The sequence below is a fragment of the Zingiber officinale genome, chromosome 7A (genome assembly GCF_018446385.1).
Source record: "Zingiber officinale cultivar Zhangliang chromosome 7A, Zo_v1.1, whole genome shotgun sequence".
In the NCBI taxonomy this organism is placed as follows: domain Eukaryota; kingdom Viridiplantae; phylum Streptophyta; class Magnoliopsida; order Zingiberales; family Zingiberaceae; genus Zingiber; species Zingiber officinale.
The window spans coordinates 2538161-2558569 of NC_055998.1; the positions used below are offsets into that span (position 1 = coordinate 2538161).

General features: G+C 36.3%; 1 protein-coding gene across 1 annotated transcript; it reads left to right on the plus strand.

The window, feature by feature from the left end:
- The first annotated feature begins 17524 nt into the window (after positions 1-17524).
- On the plus strand, positions 17525-19321 carry LOC122000755 (tetraspanin-2-like). Its single transcript, XM_042555204.1, has 2 exons — positions 17525-18240; positions 18689-19321. Exons 1-2 carry the CDS (start codon positions 17743-17745, stop codon positions 19004-19006), a joined length of 816 nt encoding a protein of 271 aa, XP_042411138.1. The 5' UTR covers positions 17525-17742; the 3' UTR covers positions 19007-19321.
- Positions 19322-20409: the final 1088 nt, after the last annotated feature.

A 20409-nucleotide genomic window follows, 5' to 3' on the forward strand; every position in this document is an offset into this window, starting at 1 on the left:
AATAATTTTTATGTTAAAATAATTTTTAAAATAAAAAGAGTTTTAAAATAATTTTTTAAATGAAAATTTTTTTAAAAAAAGAATCTTTAAAATAGTTTTTAAAGAATTTTTAAAATAATTTTTAAACAATTTTTAAAATAGTTTTTAAAGAATTTTTAAAATAGTTTTAAAAAAAAATTTTAAAAAAATAGTTTTTCAAGAATTTTTAAAATAAGTTTTAAAAGTTTTTAAAATAATTTTTAAAAGATTTTTTTGAAAATGATTTAAAAGTTTTTTTTTAGATAATATTTAAAAGAATTTTTTAAATGATTTTAAAAAGTTTTTTTTTAGATAATTTTTAAAAGAATTTTTTAAATGATTTTAAAAAGTTTTTTTTTTAGATAATTTTTTTAAAAAAAATTAAATGATTTTAAAAAGTTTTTTTTTAGATAATTTTTAAAAGAAATTTTTAAATGATTTTAAAAAGTTTTTTTTTAGATAATTTTTAAAATGATTTTTAAAAGTATTTTTAAAAAATAATTTTTTAAAAGAATTTTTAAATTAAGTTTTAGAAGTTTTTAAAAGAATTTTTAAAAGAATTTTTTTTAAAAAATGATTTTGTAAAATAATTATTTAAATAACTTTTAAAATGTTTTAAAATAATTTTTAAAAGAATTTAAAATAATTTTTAAATGAGTGTTTAAAATAGTTTTTAAAGAATTTTGAAAATAATTTTAAAATAATTTTTAAGTTTAGAAAAAAAATTTTAAAGTTAAATTTTTAAGTTAAATATAAAATTTTTAAAGTTAAATTTTTAAGTTAAAAATTTTTAAAGTTAAATTTTTAAAATAATTTTTAAGTTTAAAATAATTTTTAAAGTTAAATTTTAAAATAATTTTTAACGTTAATTTAGTTTTAAAAGTTAATTTAATTTTTAAAATAAATTTTTAAAAGTTAATTTAAATTTTTTTTAAAAAAAAATAATTTTTAATGTTAATTTAATTTTTAAAATAGTTTTTAAAATAATTTTTAATGTCAATTTAATTTTTAAAATATTTTTTTTTAAAAAAATAATTTTTAAAAAAATTTTAAAGTTAATTTAATTTTAAGATAATTTTTTAAAAAAATTAATTTAATTTTTTAAAAAAATTAATTTAATTTTTTTAAATAAATTAAAAATTTTAATGTTAATTTAATTTTTAAAATAATTTTTAAAGTTCATTTAATTAAAATAATTTTTAAAGTTAATTTTATTTTAAAATATATATATATATATATATTTAAAAAAAATAATTTAATTTTAAAAAATAATTTAGTTTTTATTCGAAATTTAATTTTAATTTGAAATTCAAAATTTAATTTTAATTTAATTTGAAATTCAAAATTTAATTTTAATTCGAAATTTAATTTGGAATTCGAAATTTAATTTTAATTTATTTTAAAAATTAATTAATTGAATCCTTATTCATCTCACCCGATCTAGATTATCAGGGAATCCTATAATTTTGTGAGATGAATTAGATTTAATTACAGAGTTTGGTTTAACTTGTGTTAGATTCAGGTTTAGCTTTGGTCTCAACAAATAGACATTCTTCGGATAAACTTCTAAGCTTGGTGAGTCACCTGGACATCATTAGAAGTAACCAACCCTTCGAGGTTTTCCAAATAGTCCTATCCACGGAGCTTAGTACTAAACCTTGGTCTACCTAGTTAGGATCCGTAAGGGATAGCTTCGGTCAGTTCCACTTGGCCAAATGCACCAGATCGAAGCCATATCTTTCTAGACATGCGATGCCCAAACTTTCCCAACGTACTATCATCCAAAACTTCACCAGTACTACTTGTCAAGTTAAACTTTTGTCCCTATTTATTCTATTCCTAACTACCTTACCAAGTAGTCTACTCTTATTTTACCCTTGTCGGGTAGATTAATTTTGGAGGTGCTAGCTATTCTGGAGCCTCCCCTGAATTATTGGCCTTTAATTTAAGATTTTTGTATAATTAGAGTTGGTTTTAGTTAAGTTTTAATGTTTAATTTGTAATTTAAATTTAAGTTTTTAATTTTGAATTAATTAAATTGGTCAAATTATCTTTATTTAAGAGAGTGTATTTAATATTTGAATTTTCTTTCAATTTCAATTTTATTGGGTTTATTGAATTATCTTTCTTTAATAGCTTATTTTTAAAGTTTAAGTTTTTATTTATTTTTAAATTTGAATTAACTAAACTGTTTGAATTATATTTTCTTAACGGTTTATCTTTTAGTTTTTTATTAATTGTTAATTTTGAAATTTCTAGATTATTTTTGTTTTATATGTTATCTTTAACATTTAATTTTAAGTTTGTTAAATTCCGTTTTGATTTTATCAAAGTGTTTGATTTTATTCTTATATTTTCTTTGCCTTTTAAATTGATATGGTTAATTGAATTTATTAGAGTAGTTTTATCTTTAAAGTTTAATTTTTTATTAATTAAATTATCTTGGTTTTGGATAGCATTTTCTAGACTGATTTTATCTTGATTATTAAATATTTTATCAAGTATTTATTAATTTTATCCATTTTCTCATTTTTAGCATTTAAATTCAAATTTATTTTAATGTTTGACTTATTTATGTCTAAATACTCACCTAATTTTAAATTTTCTGAATTAATTAAATTATTTGAATTGATTTAATCATTGTTCTATTTGACCAAGTCAAGGTTGATGCCAAATTGATCAGAGTCTTGATTGACTTGATTAGAGTCTAGATTATTTTATGATTTTGAATTTAAATTATTTAAATCTAGATTATCATGCATCATACTTGGACTAATTTCATACTTATTATCATGCTGATTATTTAAACTACTATTAGCAGGGGTATTTTGGTAAATATTACTAACCTTGAGCACAACCCCTAATTCAGTAGGCTTCTCCATTGGATTTGACTCGAGTCCATATTTGATTTTAATTTGATCTTCTAGCTCCATCGGCGTTGATCAACTGGGTCCACAGCTCATATGCATTCTCGTACTTTTCTAATCTGCATAAAATATTGTTAGGTAAAACATTACAAATAATGTTACTTACCTTTTTGTTCAGTTCCGAGTTTTGAGAAGGTTTCCTCAAAATTAGCATATAATCGATGTATACGCTTCCTAAGAAGCATTCCATTAATCGCTTCCAGTAGTTGAAGTCTTCATGATCGTATGGTGGTGGTTCGTAGGGGTTCCGTCATTCTCGAAGAGTCATTATTCTTGCACACAGAGAAACAAAAAAAAATCCCAAGACTTGGTCTTGGATTAACAGTGCTGAAAAAAATAATATTTCACTATTTTCGGAAAAAATAATAAAATATTATTAAAATATTAATAAAATATTATTAAAATATTAATAAAATATTTGAAAAAAATATTATTTCAAAATTTTGAAAATGTAATATTTTTTAAATACTAAACAATGGTGAAAAGATGGCGATGTATTTTTCAAAAACCATTTTGGAGGGAAAAAATGAAAGGCGGTACTAGCTCTGATACCACTTGTTGGATCGTGAAACGTTGATAGAGGGGGGGGGTGAATATCGATTCAAAAAACAGCGTTAAAAAGAGTTAAGCGCAGCGGAATTTAAAAACAATAGACACAGTAATTTTTACTTCGTTAGCGTCGTTAAAAAGAGTTAAGCGCAGCGTTAAAAAGAGTTGTCGGAGCTTCGTTAGCGTCGTTGGAGCACAGAGCAGTAGAGCAAGCAGTCTAAGAGTTCTGAGTTTTTATTTTGAAGCTCCACCCCTGGGGCTTCTTTTATATGCTGCTCCGGGCGCCTGGATCCCTTCCGAACGCCCTGGTGCGACGTGGCAGGTCTAATCAGCGAACTCCACGTGGCAACGACTCGGCTTGGATAAAATTCACCTCCGGGCGCCCGGATCCCTTTCAGGCGCCTGGACCCCTCTTCTCCAGAAAGTCCTTCTCCTGCAATAAAAGGTTAGTCCGAGGCAAATATACCCTGCAACACAAATTGTTAGCACAGTTTTATAGATAAGCAAATTGAGTATGAATCAGCAAAAAGAGTATGACTTAGATTCCGTCTTTCTGAGACCGGAATCTAGTCACGATCTCGACTTAGATATCCGAAATGGATCTAAGCCAGATCGACGCCTAATGTTCTCTTCCTGGGAACGCGTCCTCGCAGTCACTCCCCTCCAGTGACTTACCTCACTTACCTGCCAGACGTCCGGTCAGCCCATCGACCCGTCTGGACTTCATGCCAGCTATCTGGTCAGCCCGTCGACCTAGCTGGACTTCGTGCCTAAGCGTTCGGTCAGCCCGTCGACCCGCTTGGACTTCGTGCCAGCTATCCGGTCAGCCCGTCGACTTAGTTGGGCTTCGTGCCAGACATCCGGTCAGCCCGTCGACCTGTCTGGACTTCTCCTGCACACTCGATCAAAGTGTCAGACAACAACAAACTAACTTAACCTGATTTGTCATTCATCAAAATCTGGGTTAAATCGTTAGTGCTAACCGCACCAACAAAAATACCTTGGGGTTCCGACAGATGCAAGATTTGAGCTTTGTATTTTAAGAGCAGTAATGAAATTTCAAATATATTTTTTTTTTGAAATTGATGTAATATGTATGTAACCATATAATTACATATTATTAATTAGATCACTTAAAAATTATTTAGAACTCTAACTATTGGAGTTGTTTTAATTGGCATATTGAAATCATAAAAAAAAAAAAAAATTAGAACTCTAACATCTGTAGATGCCCTGAGAAAAGGAATTAAAAGAGAGCATTTATTGCCAATTTGCTCCGACTTTTTTACAGACTATTGCATATGATCACCACTACTCCATGATAATCGAAGAAAAACTATAGACATAATCTTCTATCTTAAATAAGAATCAAAATCTATGGACCAAATTAATGGGGATAGAAATCTAGGAAACTCCAAAGAGAGAGTTCTTTAGATTTCCTCACCCTTATGTGATAATAGACACACACAGGATGAACCTTGCGAGGCATCAGAAATCTAAGAAACCAAAAAAAATTTGTTCTTAGATTTCGTCCCCTTCCGCTGTAAATGGAACTAAAAATTTTACGATTCAAACTCGGTTCTCGACATAGAAAGTGTGATTCTGCGCCGCCTCTGTTGCCGCCGGAGCTATGCGTTCCTCCGCCTTCAGTCGCCGGATACAGAGTACCGCGGCGGCCGACACCGCCCCCAAGGAGAGGAGTACGAGCCCCACCAATCCCATTGAGGTCACCGACAAGAGAAGCAGGATCCGGAGCGCGAAGGCCACGAACAGGAAGCCGACGGAAAGGGCCATGGCCCTGTTCTTGGTGGGCTCGACCGCGGCGCCGCCGGCGGGATTGGCGAGGGCGTACACGATGGCGAAGAGGCTGGCAAAGACGCCGAGGCAAATAAAGGCAACGAGGGGGTCGTAGAGGAAGAGGTCGCCGTGGTCTTGATGGACGCCGGGCGGGATGCTGCCGTACAGCGCGACGCAGAGCCCCGCGGTAACCGCCAACTCCGCTATGTTTCTCCTCTCCGGCAATGGTTCCGCCGGCGCCGGCAACAGCGACGTCCTCTCGGGCAATGGTTCCGGCGGCGGCGGCAACGGCGACGTGTCCTGGTCGGATCCGTCGGCGGCGCCGAAGCTGCAGGGGCGCTTGAGATAGGGATTGGAGAAGCAGGATTTGAACTCGGAAAGCAGAGTTGCCATACTACTTAATGGAGAAGACACAGACAGATCAAACAAAGGCTATCGCTACATTTAACGGATCGCTAAAATAATTGCACTCCGGCGGCTCTAATTTATAGTAGATTTTGTCGGTTTCAATCCAACCCATGAACTCAGAGGCGTTCCCACGCACACGATGACCTCACCGATCGATGACATCAGGTGGCACGGCGGCCTGGCTGTGTGATTTCGGGACCACGCGTCAAAAGCGTGTAGGCGAAGGAACGCTCAAGTTTTCCACCGATTTTTTTTTTTTGGATTTAATTAAAACCTCAAAGCAACCGGATAAAGATGCTCAAGGACGCATCTTTATTTTTAAAAAACCTTCTACTATATTTTGATCTGTATTTTTAAATGGTTTAAAAGATGTATTATACTATAATATTCATGTAAAAAAATTTCATTTCGTGGTCAGTGACACGGCTAGGCCTGGATCGATACGGTATATAGTACCCAAAGCCAAATACCGTATACCATATCGAAAAAATCGATATTCTAAGAAATGATACCGATACCGTACCGACATTTCGGTATACCGAAATGTCGGTACGGTATCGGTAAAATACCGTCATGCCGAAGTTATATATATATTACATATAATATATAAAAAATAATTCTCTTGTAATGAAGGCAGTGATCATATAAGAACAAGAGTTGGGATTTCGAACCCAAATATGCAAGATTGAAGATTAAACCAGTAGATAGTGGTCCCAGGGTGGTGGCTCGTCGGAGATTTGTCGAAATCTTGCCAGAAATAACTAAATGCTAGCTGGAAAAATAGGGGAAGCATATAGGCTTCAATCCCAACTAAAAATACCATAAATCCACCAAAGAAACAAAAGCTAAAACTCACCGGAAAATCGGACAAGAACTTGCGCAAGCATAACTCTCAGAACAAAGCTCGGTAATTAGATTTCTTCAGATTCAATGAAGGGAAAAAAAATATTAGGGATGGAGAAGAAGTTTCTAAGTTGTTGTGCATCTTCTCCAGCGACTACGTGCGGTGGTCGACTGTGGAAGGAAAGAATCGCGAGTCGCGATGTGTGCACCGATGACACAAGGAGAGAACATGGTTTGGGGTCGTTTAGGGTTTGGTTTAGGCTTTAGGGGAATCTAAATTAATCATTTAATCTATAATTACTCGGTATTTCGGTATATCGAAATATTTTAAATCGTTACCGAAAATTTTGGTACGGTATGATATCGTACCGAATTTTTCGGTATACCGAAAATTTCGATATAAACGGTATTTTTCGGTATAATTTTTCGGTGTTTCGGTATTTCGATATTTTTTTCCAGCCCTAGACACGGCGGCCTTAGTTAAACGATTCGATCATGCGGGGACCCCGAAGGAGCGATCTGGCCGTCCTGACCGACCGACCAGTCCGGCACCGGCGGCCGTACTACAGGACCCACTGCAATTTTTTAAAATGTTTTTTTTCAATGAAAAAGTGTATTTTAGAGAAAAAAAATATATCCATGGATGTAATAAGGGATTTTTTTTTTAAAAAAAATTTTACTAGAATGAGCCTTTGTAAAAAAAAAAACAATACAGTACGGTACTGGTAGGGCTTCTAGAACAAGGCAGCTCGTGTTTGATTAAACAATAATCATTAATTCAGTAATTATTAGAATACCCATCTAAATTTTTTAAATATTTTAAAAATATATATTTTTTTACTCTAAAATTATTTTCAACACGAGCTATTATGTGAGCTATTATGTAGACGAACACACACATTGAAAATTCGCATGTCTCTAGAAAATTGATTATTGTTTTATATCTAAAAAAACTCACTTCCACTATCTCACAAAGAAAAACTCTCTATTAAGAAAAGTGTAGTTTGGACTCATTCACACCCCCCCCACAATATCTCTTATCCTTTAGAACATTCCACTAATAAAAAAAATTATTATACTAATCATCAAATTGCATTGCAATCATGACAGTTTATATCGCTTGCATCAGAATGGACTTTATGTTATCAAATCTAATAATTTCTACCTTAATTAACGTCGACATGCTTCACCTGCAAGGAGATACTCAACAGCCTTGATTCTAACTTAATTTAAACATGTCTCATAGTACATTTCTAAATTGTACAAAAGATAAATTATAGAATCAGTTTATAATAGACCTTCAAGTTGATTAGAATATTGGAGAATTTTTTTTCTCAAGGACACGTGCTCACTAAAAATTAGTCTCTTATTCTATTGTAATAAGTCTGTCATCTTCTAACCAACTGACGTCACGTGCCATGAACCTAATCTACATTTGCACATACAAGTCATAGAGTTCACATCTCTTTTCTAATCATTCACCCATTTAACTTTGATCTTTACTGTAGCAGTAAGATGGAGTTCTTCATAATCATCGCATCAGATCTCTTTTCTTCATTAGATTTATCCAATGAATGAAGACGTTGACAATTAGATGATCCGATTTAAGGAGAAAAAAAAATCTATCAAAGTTAAGGGCATCTCCAATGCAAAGTTTTAAATGAGGTTTGAAAAATTAAAAAACTGAACAAAATTTTTTTAACTATTGTGGATGCAAGATTTGAACTTTGTATTTTAAGAGCAGTAGTAAAATTTTAAAGTTGTTTTTTCTTTTAAATGCATATAATATGCATGTAGTCATATAATTACATGTTATTAATTAGACCACTTAAAAATTATTTAGAACTCTAACTATTGGACTTGTTTCAATAGGCATATTGAAATCATTAAAAAATAATTCTAGAACTCTAACATCTGTAGATGCCCTAAGAAAAGGAATTAAAAGAGAGCATTTATTGCCAATTAGCTCCGACTTTTTTACAGACTATTGCATATGATCACCACTACTCCATGATAATCGAAGAAAAACTTAACTATAGGTATAATCTTCTATCTTAAATAAGAATCAAAATCTATGGACCATTAAATTAATGGGGATAGAAATCTAGGAAACTTCAAAGAGAGAGTTCTTAGATTTCCTCACCCTTATGTGATAATAGACACACACAGGATGAACCTTGCGAGGCATCAGAAATCTAAGAAACCAAAAATATTTGTTCTTAGATTTCGTCCCCTTTCGCAGTAAATGGACATTTACTAGAAATTTTACGATTCAAACTTGGTTCTCGACATAGAAAGTGTGATTCTGCGCCGCCTCTGTTGCCGCCGGAGCTATGCGTTCCTCCGCCTTCAGTCGCCGGATACAGAGTACCGCCGCGGCCGACACCGCCCCCAAGGAGAGGAGTACGAGCCCCACCAATCCCATCGAGGTCACCGACAAGAGAAGCAGGATCCGGAGCACGAAGGCCACGAACAGGAAGCCGACGGAAAGGGCCATGGCCCTGTTCTTGGCGGACTCGACCGCGGCGCCGCCGGCGGGATTGGCGAGGGCGTACACGACGGCGAAGAGGCTGGCAAAGACGCCGAGGCAAATAAAGGCGACGAGGGGGCCGTAGAGGAAGAGGGCGCCGTGGTGCTGCTGGACGGCGGGCGGGATGCTGCCGTACAGCGCGACGCAGAGCCCCGCGGGAACCGCCAGCTCCGCTATGCTTCTCCTCTCGGGCAATGGTTCCGGCGGCGGCGGCGGCAACGGCGAGGTGTCCTGGTCGGATCCGTCGGCGGCGCCGAAGCTGCAGCGGCGCTTGAGATAGGGATTGGAGAAGCAGGATTTGAGGCGGAGATTGAACTCGGAAAGAACAGTTGCCATGCTCATTAATGGAGAAGAAACAAGTCGAAGGCTTCTTTTAACGGATCGATCAAATAATCGCACTACGCCGTCTCTTTATAGTTGTAGATTTCATCGGTTCAAACTCATGGATTCATCTTTTTTTTTGTTTTTTAAGAGATCAAAAATCGGATAAATTAGTGGATACTTTTTTTTTTTTTATTGGACGGTTATGTAGAATATTAGACTGATCCACCATCCATTGGGAATATACGACAGGGAGCTGAATGCAGGGTAAAAACATTGATAAACTTTTCCAAGTGAGGATGTCACCGATGGATCATTTGATGATGTCAGCTTGCAGGGGTCTTGACTGTGGGCTCCCTGGAGCAAGCGTGAAGGTGAAGAAACGCTCAAATTAAAACCTCTGGGACGGTGAACAAGTTGAGCCGAGTCTACTTGGGATTTAGGGTATTTAAATTTATTTAATAAGATAAATAAATTAAAATTTTGAAATGATAGTTAAAGTTTGAGTTAGATTTATTTTTTTATGAGTTTGAATTTGTTTGAAATTTAATTTGAACTTATTTATTTAGATGTTATCAAACTCTCAATGCAAACTTGACTCTAATTTGGTTCATTTAGATATTATCGAACTCTTAATTCAAGTTTATTTGATTGTGTGAAACTTTTAGTTATTTGATTAGTTATTGAGCTTGATAATTTAAATTTATTATTTTATTTTATTATTTATTTATTTAGTATATTGAAAAGAGTTTTATTAATAAATATGATTCGTAAATATTGTTCACGAATATTATTCACAAAGGCTGTCCACAAACACTAACAAAGTTGAACACATATATGTTTAAGTTTGTTTGTTTATCTTAAAGAGTTGTTTAAACTTATTTATTTAATTAATCTTGTGTATATTGAACAAATATAAATAAATTCTTACCAAATGGAACATTAAATTTATTCATATACGTTTGATTTATTTATCATCCTACTAACCTTTACGCAACCGAATTCCCACGTTTGTTTAAGAAGAGAATGAGTTGGTTCCATTGTGACAAAAGACGAATACGTTCGTTTCTAATATTCTCACCAATCCGTCTCAGGATCAACACGGAGAAAATAAAACGACACTAAATTCTTACTAAATCGGACACTAAATTTATTAAATAAATATAAATAATTTTTTATTAAATCAGGCACTAAATTTCTTCATGCACATTTGATTTATTTACCGTCCTGCAGACATCTACCCAATCGAATTCCCACGGTTTTTTAACATGGGAATGAGCTGGTTCCAGCACTAAAATGAAGGAGAGAGAGAACAATTGAATTTATATATTCATTTAATAAAAGCAAATTGGCGTCGCAACAGGCAAGAGCGCGACTCCTTTGGATTAGATTGGACGGCGGCAACTAGATGAGCATTAAACTATTCATCAAACCGAATGTAGTTGTAGCAGCATTTTCCTGGAAGGACGCATCTTTTTATATATATAAATCATTTAAGTCATGAAAGCTGCATAAAAATTTTCATTGCGTGGTCATTGACACTACGGCCTTGGTTGGAAAATTCGACCATGCGGAGTGACCTTCGACGAGCGACCTGGCCGTCTTGACCGAGCGATCAAGGCGGCACCGGCGGCTGCCGTACCACCGGACTTAAATGAGTGATCAGCTGAGAAAATAAATCGATCGTTTAAACGTGCATATATGAAGTTTGTTAGCTGTCTTTTTGGAAGGGTACCATGGTTAAAATATATGATATTATTATATTAGAACATAGAGTTAAAATTAAATTTAATGTGTTCAAGTATGTCTTCCTTTATATCTGGTCATTACACTAATAGTTAGTTGTCATCCTGATTTATTTTCTGCCATTTAAGAAATAATAATAAATTTTTATAGTGCTAATTTGAGTAGTTAATTAGCCATATTATATTGTGAAGTCGTAAGCCGTGACTTCATGCGTGGGCAGTCACACTTGGACTTCATGCTGCAGTAATTGCTTGATTAAATGATGACTTCGACCGCCCAAACCTTGAGGACGAAGGTATTTCATTTCACTTCTGACTTAGACAAATTAAGAGAATTTTTTTTAAATCATTAAAAAAAATTGCCTTGTTAATTTGGATATTTTTAACAAAGCGAATATTCAGGATCGAGGAAAATCAAAGAAAACTTTTCTTTGAGATTTCGATTGCTCGTAAAAATTAATTTCGCGTTAAATTTTAATCGAAATATTCCAAGGAGAATGGTGGATCGAGCTAGGCCCAGGTCACCTCGCTCTTAGCTGAACTGGATACCCAAGCTTTGAGCCTGAAGATGAAAGAAAAAAACAAACTAATTCAAGAACATTTAGAAACGATGCAAACCCTAGCTTTTTCATTTCCAAGGTTTTTTTAATGGAATGATGGAGCGTAGACAGCATAGTTTTCAGAAAAACAATTAGTAGAAAATCTAAGTCAGGGCACAAAATTAGTTGATGATGTAACCTTTTGTCTAAGAATAATTTGATGCTTCAAAATATAAAAAATAAGAATATGATCAAATATCTCAATAGGGCCACTGTCGTATTTATTATAGTATTAGAATTTATTCCACATAAATATGCATTGAAATCCTCCTTAAAATTGAAATCCTCCTATTTTCCTAATGAAATCCTCCTTAAATTGCATATACAATGCCAAATCAATCAACTAGATGCTGATTGATTGCTTAAACCCTAGGAAAGGAGGCAACAACTAACTTCTGTTAAAAGTCAGTGGTTACATTTTATTGTTCTCATGACCAAAGAACTTTTCCCTCACGTATATTATTGCCCGACTTATAAGTTCTTGTTAGCGCTGTGTAAAAAAATTGAGAAATTGAAAGCTAGAACATAACCAGTAGTTTATCGGTTCTGATTTAACGGTTAACCGATTTTTATTAGTCGGTTCCTAGTTTAGGTTTTTTTTTTATCCGTTTCACTGATAAATCAGAAAAATTAGGAATCAACTGGCTAAATTTAGGGCGTGTGTGAAGTGAATGAATTTAGAAATTTAGAATTTGATAATTTGGAAGTAGAGAGTCAAGAGAGATGGTGGACGGGAGAGTTTACTTTTTAACCTTTTTTTGGAGAATTTTTTAACTCGGCCTTTAGTTAATTAGTTTGTCAAAAAAAATCCAATAACCCACTCCACTAAGTCTACTAACCCATATCCTATTCTGTTATTGGTTCTCGGTTGGAACCAATTGACTGACTCAAATTGGTTCAATCGAAACCGATAGAACTGATAAAAATATTGGTCGGTTAACCGGTTCTATATAAGATATGATAAACTGAAATTAACCGGAACCGGTAAATCGGTTAACCGACCCGGTAGACCTTGTCAAATTTGATAACTTGAGTTTGAATATAATTATTGAAAATTAAGATGTACACAAAGGTGCCATAGACATATATCTCCCTTTCCGTTGACTCAGGGTTTCTCCCATCAAAGCCAGGACATTCTTAGAGCCTCCTTTTTCACAAATTCCCTATCCACTAAAGCCATTATCACAATTATTTAAGGCTCAGCATCCCTCAAAGCTTGGTCCAGTCTCTATACCATGCAATATGATATGAACGAGAATTTCCTTTTAGTTTTAAAGTTTATGCAACTAAGCAAGTCTACATTTTTCAACTTCTAAAGAGATGTCTTCATAAGCAGTTATATTCTTCTGCAAAGTTCCAATAAATAGGCAATGTAACAGTACCAAATCTCTGCTATATATAAACCCAGTAACCCCTGTGTGTTACACCATCCAAACAAACAGTGATTAGATCGATCTCTTCGATGCTTGCTTTGTGTTGCCACATTAGCTGAAGAGTAATCTTTTGCTTTTCATGGCCTTTTGGTTCAGACAAGCATAAATGGTTGGGTGAGGAATGCATGGAGGGTGACAGAAGAGAGTGAGCACATACGGTGCTTTCTTGCATGAGAGGCTATTCATGCTCGAAGCTGTATGTGCTCATTTCTCTATCTGTCAACCAACACTTACTCCATATAGCTCTCGGCCTTTTAATTAAATGTTCTCAGTTCTTCTAATTTTCTCTTTCTACTATTTTAAAGTTATTACGACAGGTACGATTAATATCTTGGTATCTTGGCCTAATAGGATAATTATCTGGTATAGTGTTATTTTTGAACGAAGTTTCATCGTGATCTTGTAAATAGTATGTGTTATGGTTCTAGAACTGCTCTCAATTTCTTATCAGGTATGTCCCTCTGTTAGCCCTGATCAGGAAAAGCATTCTGCTGGAACTGAATTACTGTAGGCTAGCAGATCCAAAGAAAATCAACATTAATTTAGTATTGGCGGCCATTGGAAACTGGGAAGAGGAACGGTCACTCTCCGTTGGTTTAGATTAATAAATCAAATTTTAAAAGAAGAATCCATGCCAGATATGGCTTGAAGACAACTGTTTCGTCGGGGTTATGGTATCATGATGATAGAATATTTAAATTGTTATCTAGATATTTACAATTTGATTCCCAATTTTAATATATTTATAAAAAAATTTCTTCTAAATAAGAGCTTAATTAAAGGATGTTAAACTTCTAGACTATCATCATATGTGCTTGACGATTTGTTCAATGAAAATTTTTATAAGACTGAACTAATCAAAATAATCAATAACGTTAATTATGATTATCATTTTTTGAAGGCAACGGTCACCATTCAACCGCTGCTGCCGATATTGTTCTTGCGAGGTTATGGCCACGGTGAAATGTATGCACTTGGTGTTCAGTATTGTTTTTTTATAAAAAAAATTAAATTAAATTTAAATTTTTGGTAAGATTTTGAATCGATAAAAAAATAGATGAACTAATTTATTGAACATAAAATTCATCAATTCCTTAATTTCTTCGGAGGCATGATGAACTACCATATATAGGGCCAATTTATGATCTACGCAGCACATCCACACCGGCCACAATCTTGTATAAATAAAGCAATGTCAGTGAGGTAGACTGGGAGTGTAGCTTAATCTACCATCACCGGAGAACATCCTGGGGCTCCGCAGCCACATTGATGCTGGAGCGTGGCATCATCCTGCTCCTCCGGGACGGCACTGTGCCCGCCCCCGGCCCAGAGTTCTTCAAGGACGGAGAATGGGTGCTGGTTGTAGGATCTTCGTCAATCTGAGGGACCAAGCGGAGCTGGTGAGCAATGGCATCTACAAAAGTCAAAGTAATTACTGAGAAGCAGAGAGCAAGCTCTCCATGGCGACGTTGAGTAAATTGGAGAAAAATTTTTAAATACAATTTCAATTATACATATACTCCTTATATAAAAAAACTTTTTTTTTTCAATTTTTTTATGTAAAATTTTATATACTTTAATTTTTTTCATGATTATTTAATTATTTCTTGTATTTTTAATATATAAAAGTCTAAAAATGAATGTAATTTTTTTAAATTTAACACTTTAAATTATAATTAAGTAAATTGAGTATGATTTTTTTCTCACTTAATATAGTTCATCTTAAATTTAGTACCATTTAAAAAAAATTTAATATATTTTTCATCTAATTGAATATTATTTTAAAAAAAATTAATATATTTTTTATCCAATTGAGATAAAAAAAATTATCCTCAATCTAATAGAAAATATATGAAATTCTATTTTAATGTGCTTAATTTATAGAGAATTAATATAAGAGATAATTAAATAAATTAATATGTATCATGTTTAATTAAGAAGTGGAACTAAATTTTTTTAACAATAAAAATTACATGTAAAATTTAAATTATGATTACGAAGTGCATACAAATTTTCCCTTCTATAACTTCGGAGCTGCCATTAATTTTCCCTGCTCCCAAGCTCCTGTATCCGAGTCAATATCAGTTCCAGGATTACATGAACTATTTATTATAATGTGACAGTTTTCTGACAAGGTCGCGAGATTTCGGAACTTGAAGGAGATGCTGGCGTGACCATGGATGTACGCAGTGCACGTATTTTTTTTAAAATGTTGGAGCTTCTCAACCACATGTAATACCCAGATAATGTGGTATTTGTCTAAAAAAAAGCGGTACGTTAGTTAAAATATAAAATATTATCATATAAAATTTTAAATCAAAACTTGGTCATTCAAATATATTTCTTTTTATATTTTATTATGTGCCCTAATAATGAGTAAGTTATTTATAATTTATCTTTTTCATATTTATCTAAGGATAAATTAAAAAGAATATTAAGAACGAACGAATTATTTTTTACCATATGAGATAATATGGTATTACTATAGCATATTACTATATGAGATATTAGGATTGAAACTTAATTCATCCGAGTATGATCTCGTTCATATTTTGATCATTTACACTAATTGTTAGTAGTCATTTGTTATTTACTTTCTCATGTTAATCTAGGAACAGATTAACGAAAACGCTAGAGGCGAATGAATTATCTTTTTATCACACGAGATAATATTGCCGATCATCTTCTTGGAACAGTAAGAATATAGTGTTATAATGTAGATTTTTAAGATTAAAATTCGGTACATTCGAGCCTGTTCTTTTCATTCTTGGTCTATTTACATTAATAATTAATAATCATTCGGTATTTATTTCATCCGTCTTCAATTGGAACCCAAAAGTTAAATATCTTTTACCACAACTTTCCCTAAATAAATACCCGAGTAAATAAATAAAATCTATCAATAAATAGATTAATCTTTTAAGATATTCGACCTAAAAAACTTTAGATTTTTATAAAAAGGAGCCGTTACGCTACTTTATTTATCTAAAAAAACATCCTAATTTTAAAACTATAAAAAAGAATATAAAAAATAGTATTATTCCAACCCCTCCCGTCAACCTCTTAAATCCCTTCTTTTTTATTATTTTTTTATATATCCTCTCTCTAGGATTAAAAAGGGCTTGATATATTTTCATATCAGGTCCACCATTAGATCTAATATGATCCCATATCATGTTGGTACCCTAGGATTATTTTGATGTAATCAACCCAAGTTAGGTTAGGTCTTATTATGTTTAATCCTATGTCTAAGTGTGTAGGAATTTAGTAGTACAGGATATTGAGCAAAAGACACAGCTAGCAAGAAGGACGGTACGGGAGAGAGCCGACAGACTCAGTGCGTCTGAGGGATGAGGTGCAGCAGAAGAATACGCGGGCGGATGAGAAGGAGGCGTGGGACGTTTCTGAGGGACGAGAAGCTAAGAGCGGAAACTTACTCAAGAAGGTCGGAAGTTGGGTTCGGGTAAACCCTATTCCAAATGACCGAGATCACTCAAGTAAGAAGAACCTTAGCGGAATGCCCGGACTAAAAAAGTCAACTTGGTTGACTTTCTTAGTCCGAGTGTCCGGAATCGAAGTTTATCCAGATCATGTTTGACCGTGATCTGTTACGAAGGGGATAAAATTTTATCCCCCTCCAGACGTCTGAAATCCTTCCAAGCGCCCCGAGCAAGACTATATAAGCAGCCTTACTCCCAAAACTTTACAATAATATAGAATAGTTTGAAACAATACTTGTACATTTTCTAGTTCTTGTTTAGCTTTGTTTTGCGAGTTTTGAATGTTGTAAGCGATTTCTCCACCCAGAGGAGATTTTTTAGTTTGTTTTTTCACCTTGGTTTAACAACCTCCTCAGTTGTAACCAAGTAATTTGTTATGTCTCTTTCTTTTCAGTTTATTATTCATTTTTAAGTAAGTATTTATTTTATTTAAGTTGTATGTCGAGAAAGTTTTTTTTTTTAATTTATGCAAGGGTTATTCACCTCTCCTCTAGCCGACCATCAAAAATCCTAATATATCAAATTCACGATGAACTTGATATGATTTAATATCAGGCCTAATTTAAACATGTAATTTTTTATATCAGATATCATATTCATACTGTGCTTAATATTTTTTCATATTATGAGAGTATAATAGAATCTAATATCAGTTCTACATCAAGCCCATTACATGAAAACAATATAGTAGTGGGAAGGGAATACCACTCGTACTAATTTTAAAATTAGAATTTATTTTTTTTAATAAAAAAAAAAAACAAAACGTGTCCGCTCCTAAAAAACAAGCCGAAAAAACTTCTCAAATTTATATTTCTTTCATTTATCGACAATTATATCTCCTCTAACGAGCCCTTTTTGTATGCCACCGACCCATGACAGCGCAGCAGCATCATCATCATCTACTTCGACTGTGTGGAAAAGGAACAAAGGAAAGCTAGCAGCGGCAGCGAACGCGTTAGGCGCTTCCACGCCGCCTCGCCCTGCTCCGTCTCTTCAACCAACGCGCACAGGGCGGTCTTTGCTGAGCTAAGTAAACGAATCGATCGATCGCCAAGTTTCCCCACTCGTCGCCATGGGCGTGAGCAACAACATCACCGCCTCCCTCAACTTCGTCGGCCTTCTCTGCTCCGTTCCCGTCATCGGCGCCGGCATCTGGCTCGCCTCCAAGCAGGACAACGAGTGCCTCCGGCTTGCCCGCTGGCCTGTCATTATCCTCGGCGTTCTCCTCCTCCTCGTCTCCCTCGCTGGCTTCGTCGGTGCGTACTGGAACAAACAGGGCCTCCTCGCCGCCTACCTCTTCTTCATGGTCGTTCTCATCCTTCTCCTCCTCGCTCTCCTCGTCTTCGCCTTCGTCGTCACCCGCCCTGACGGCTCCTACCACATCCCCGGCCGGTCCTACCGCGAGTACCACCTCGCCGGCTACTCCGCTTGGCTCCGCCACTACGTCGTCGACCACTGGGCACGGATCCGCCTCTGCCTCAGTGCCTCCGACGTCTGCCAGAGGCTCGGCCGCGAGCAGCCCTTTCTCACTGTCGAGCAGTATTTCCAGACCGATCTATCGCCTCTCCAGGTCAGTTCTAATTTGCGCCTTTTTCCTAAAAATCCTCTAATCCCAGATGTTATGCTTCTCTAGGCCAGTTCCAATTTCTGCCTCCAAAATCCCTAATTTGCAAGTGTTGCAAGCCTGTTTTGCGTTCATCCTTGTCAGTGTAAACAGAACAAAAGTACACCTCTACCTACCTTTTCTTCCACTCTGTTTCCAGAATCATTATTATACTGCTCGTTACATTGCAATAATAATAATAATAATAATAATAATAATGATTTTCCTGTTTTTCTTTTTGCTTTCAAAAACTGCTTAAATCATCTAATAACTGATGGCTTTTCCCACAATTCATTGAAAATGACAAGTTGGGAGTGCCGCAGAAGCCATCTTCTGTTTTTGTTTTTGCTATCGCAATCAAGATGCGATGCTGGAATCCACTTGATCGAATCAGTTTGATTTTCGTTTTATGTAGTCGGGATGCTGCAAACCACCGACGATGTGCGGGTACGCGTACGTGAACCCGACGGTGTGGATCAACCCGAGCAACCCCTTGGGGGACGTGGACTGCGCGGCGTGGAGCAACGACCAGGGTCAGCTCTGCTACGACTGCACCTCCTGCAAGGCGGGGCTGCTGGGGAACCTACGCCGCGAGTGGCGCAAGGCCAACGTCGCCCTCATCGTCGCCGCCGTCGTCTTCATCTGGATCTACATCATCGGCTGCTGCGCCTTCAAGAACGCGCAGACCGAGGATCTCTTCCGCCGCTACAAGCAAGCTTACGTAGGACGCTAATTACTTCAATTTGCAAGTTTTTGCTTCAGCTTTCTGCTGCAGATGCTTGATGTTTCACGGGCGTCAGTAGATGCTTGATGCTTGATCTCTTTGGCACTGTAAATAGTTTGTTATGATCTATTTCATATTTGCTTGATGAAGCAAATGTCGGATGTGGTAAACACTCGACAATTGTCATCCCACAGTTTGATGTAGATCATGTGAAAGTAGGTAATCAGGGTTAGCTCGATCGTCAAGTTGTTAAGGGAAGAGAAGAGTTTTTTTTATATACACTAATCCGGTTCGGAATTTGACTCATACTAAGATCGGATGAGATATTGCTAGTTGATGTGGATATGGTTTATAGCAGGGGAGAAATAAGTGGAAAAGGGAAGGACAATTTGGTAAAACTGTTGTATAGGGTTTGAAGAGAATACTGTAGCATGCAGAATGAAGGGGGAGGTTTTTTCCTTCGGGTTTTTCCCTGCTTCCGCCGCCATCACGACGCGAGGGAGACACAGTCGGCGCCAACGCCGGCCGTTTGCCGCCACCTCTTCTCCTCACCGCGCCACCGCCGCTGCTCCCTTTCGTGCTGCCACCCTCTAGCTACGGTCGCCGGCGATGATCTCCCCCCTTCCTACTTCTCCTCTCGATGCCGGCGACGACAGCGCTGCTTCCTTCGTCCTCCTCGCCATGCCGTCGTCGGACAGACCGACCACTGCCCCTCTCCTTCTCCTCACCCACGCGAGCCGGTCTCAAATGCCTCCGTCGTTTCCTCGTGCGATGTCGCCGCAACCATCTCTTCCCCGCGGACTTCGCCTCTCTTCCTCCTCGTAATGTCGCTGCTAACACAGCCGCTTCTTTGCCTCCGAGCACTTCTCGCCGGAGCCGCCCCTCTCTCACTCTCCTTCCCCTCGCCGGCAGCACTTCTGCCTGCCCCTCTCCTCAGGCCGGCAACCCTCCGACACGCCATTCCTTCTTGTCGTTTGGAGAGGCTGCTGCCGCCCTTGGTCCCTGCGCACCCACCACTTTCATCAGCGCCCAGCGGTGGTCGTCGGTCGGCCGCACAACCCCCCTCCACACGCTGGTGGCCCAGGCGCCGCGTCCATGCTACCTCCCTCTCCCTCGGTCGTCGGTGGCCCAACGCGACCTCCTTGATACGGATTCGGCGGGTCCCTTAGAACCGAGTTGGCCACTATTACTGTTATCACTGATTTGAGCGTCTCCCGGTCCCGTCATGTGCCGACCTTCGTGTCGTTATCTCGTTCCAGCTTTGAATGTTGTGGTGTTTCGGTCTTCGTGCCTTGGTTATTATTTGGCGCCCACTAATTTAGCCGTATTCTGCTCTTGTTATTTTTCCGATTTGCGTGTCGGTGTTTCATCTCGGCCTGCGTGTTGAAGTCATGTCCCGACCTACGTGTCGA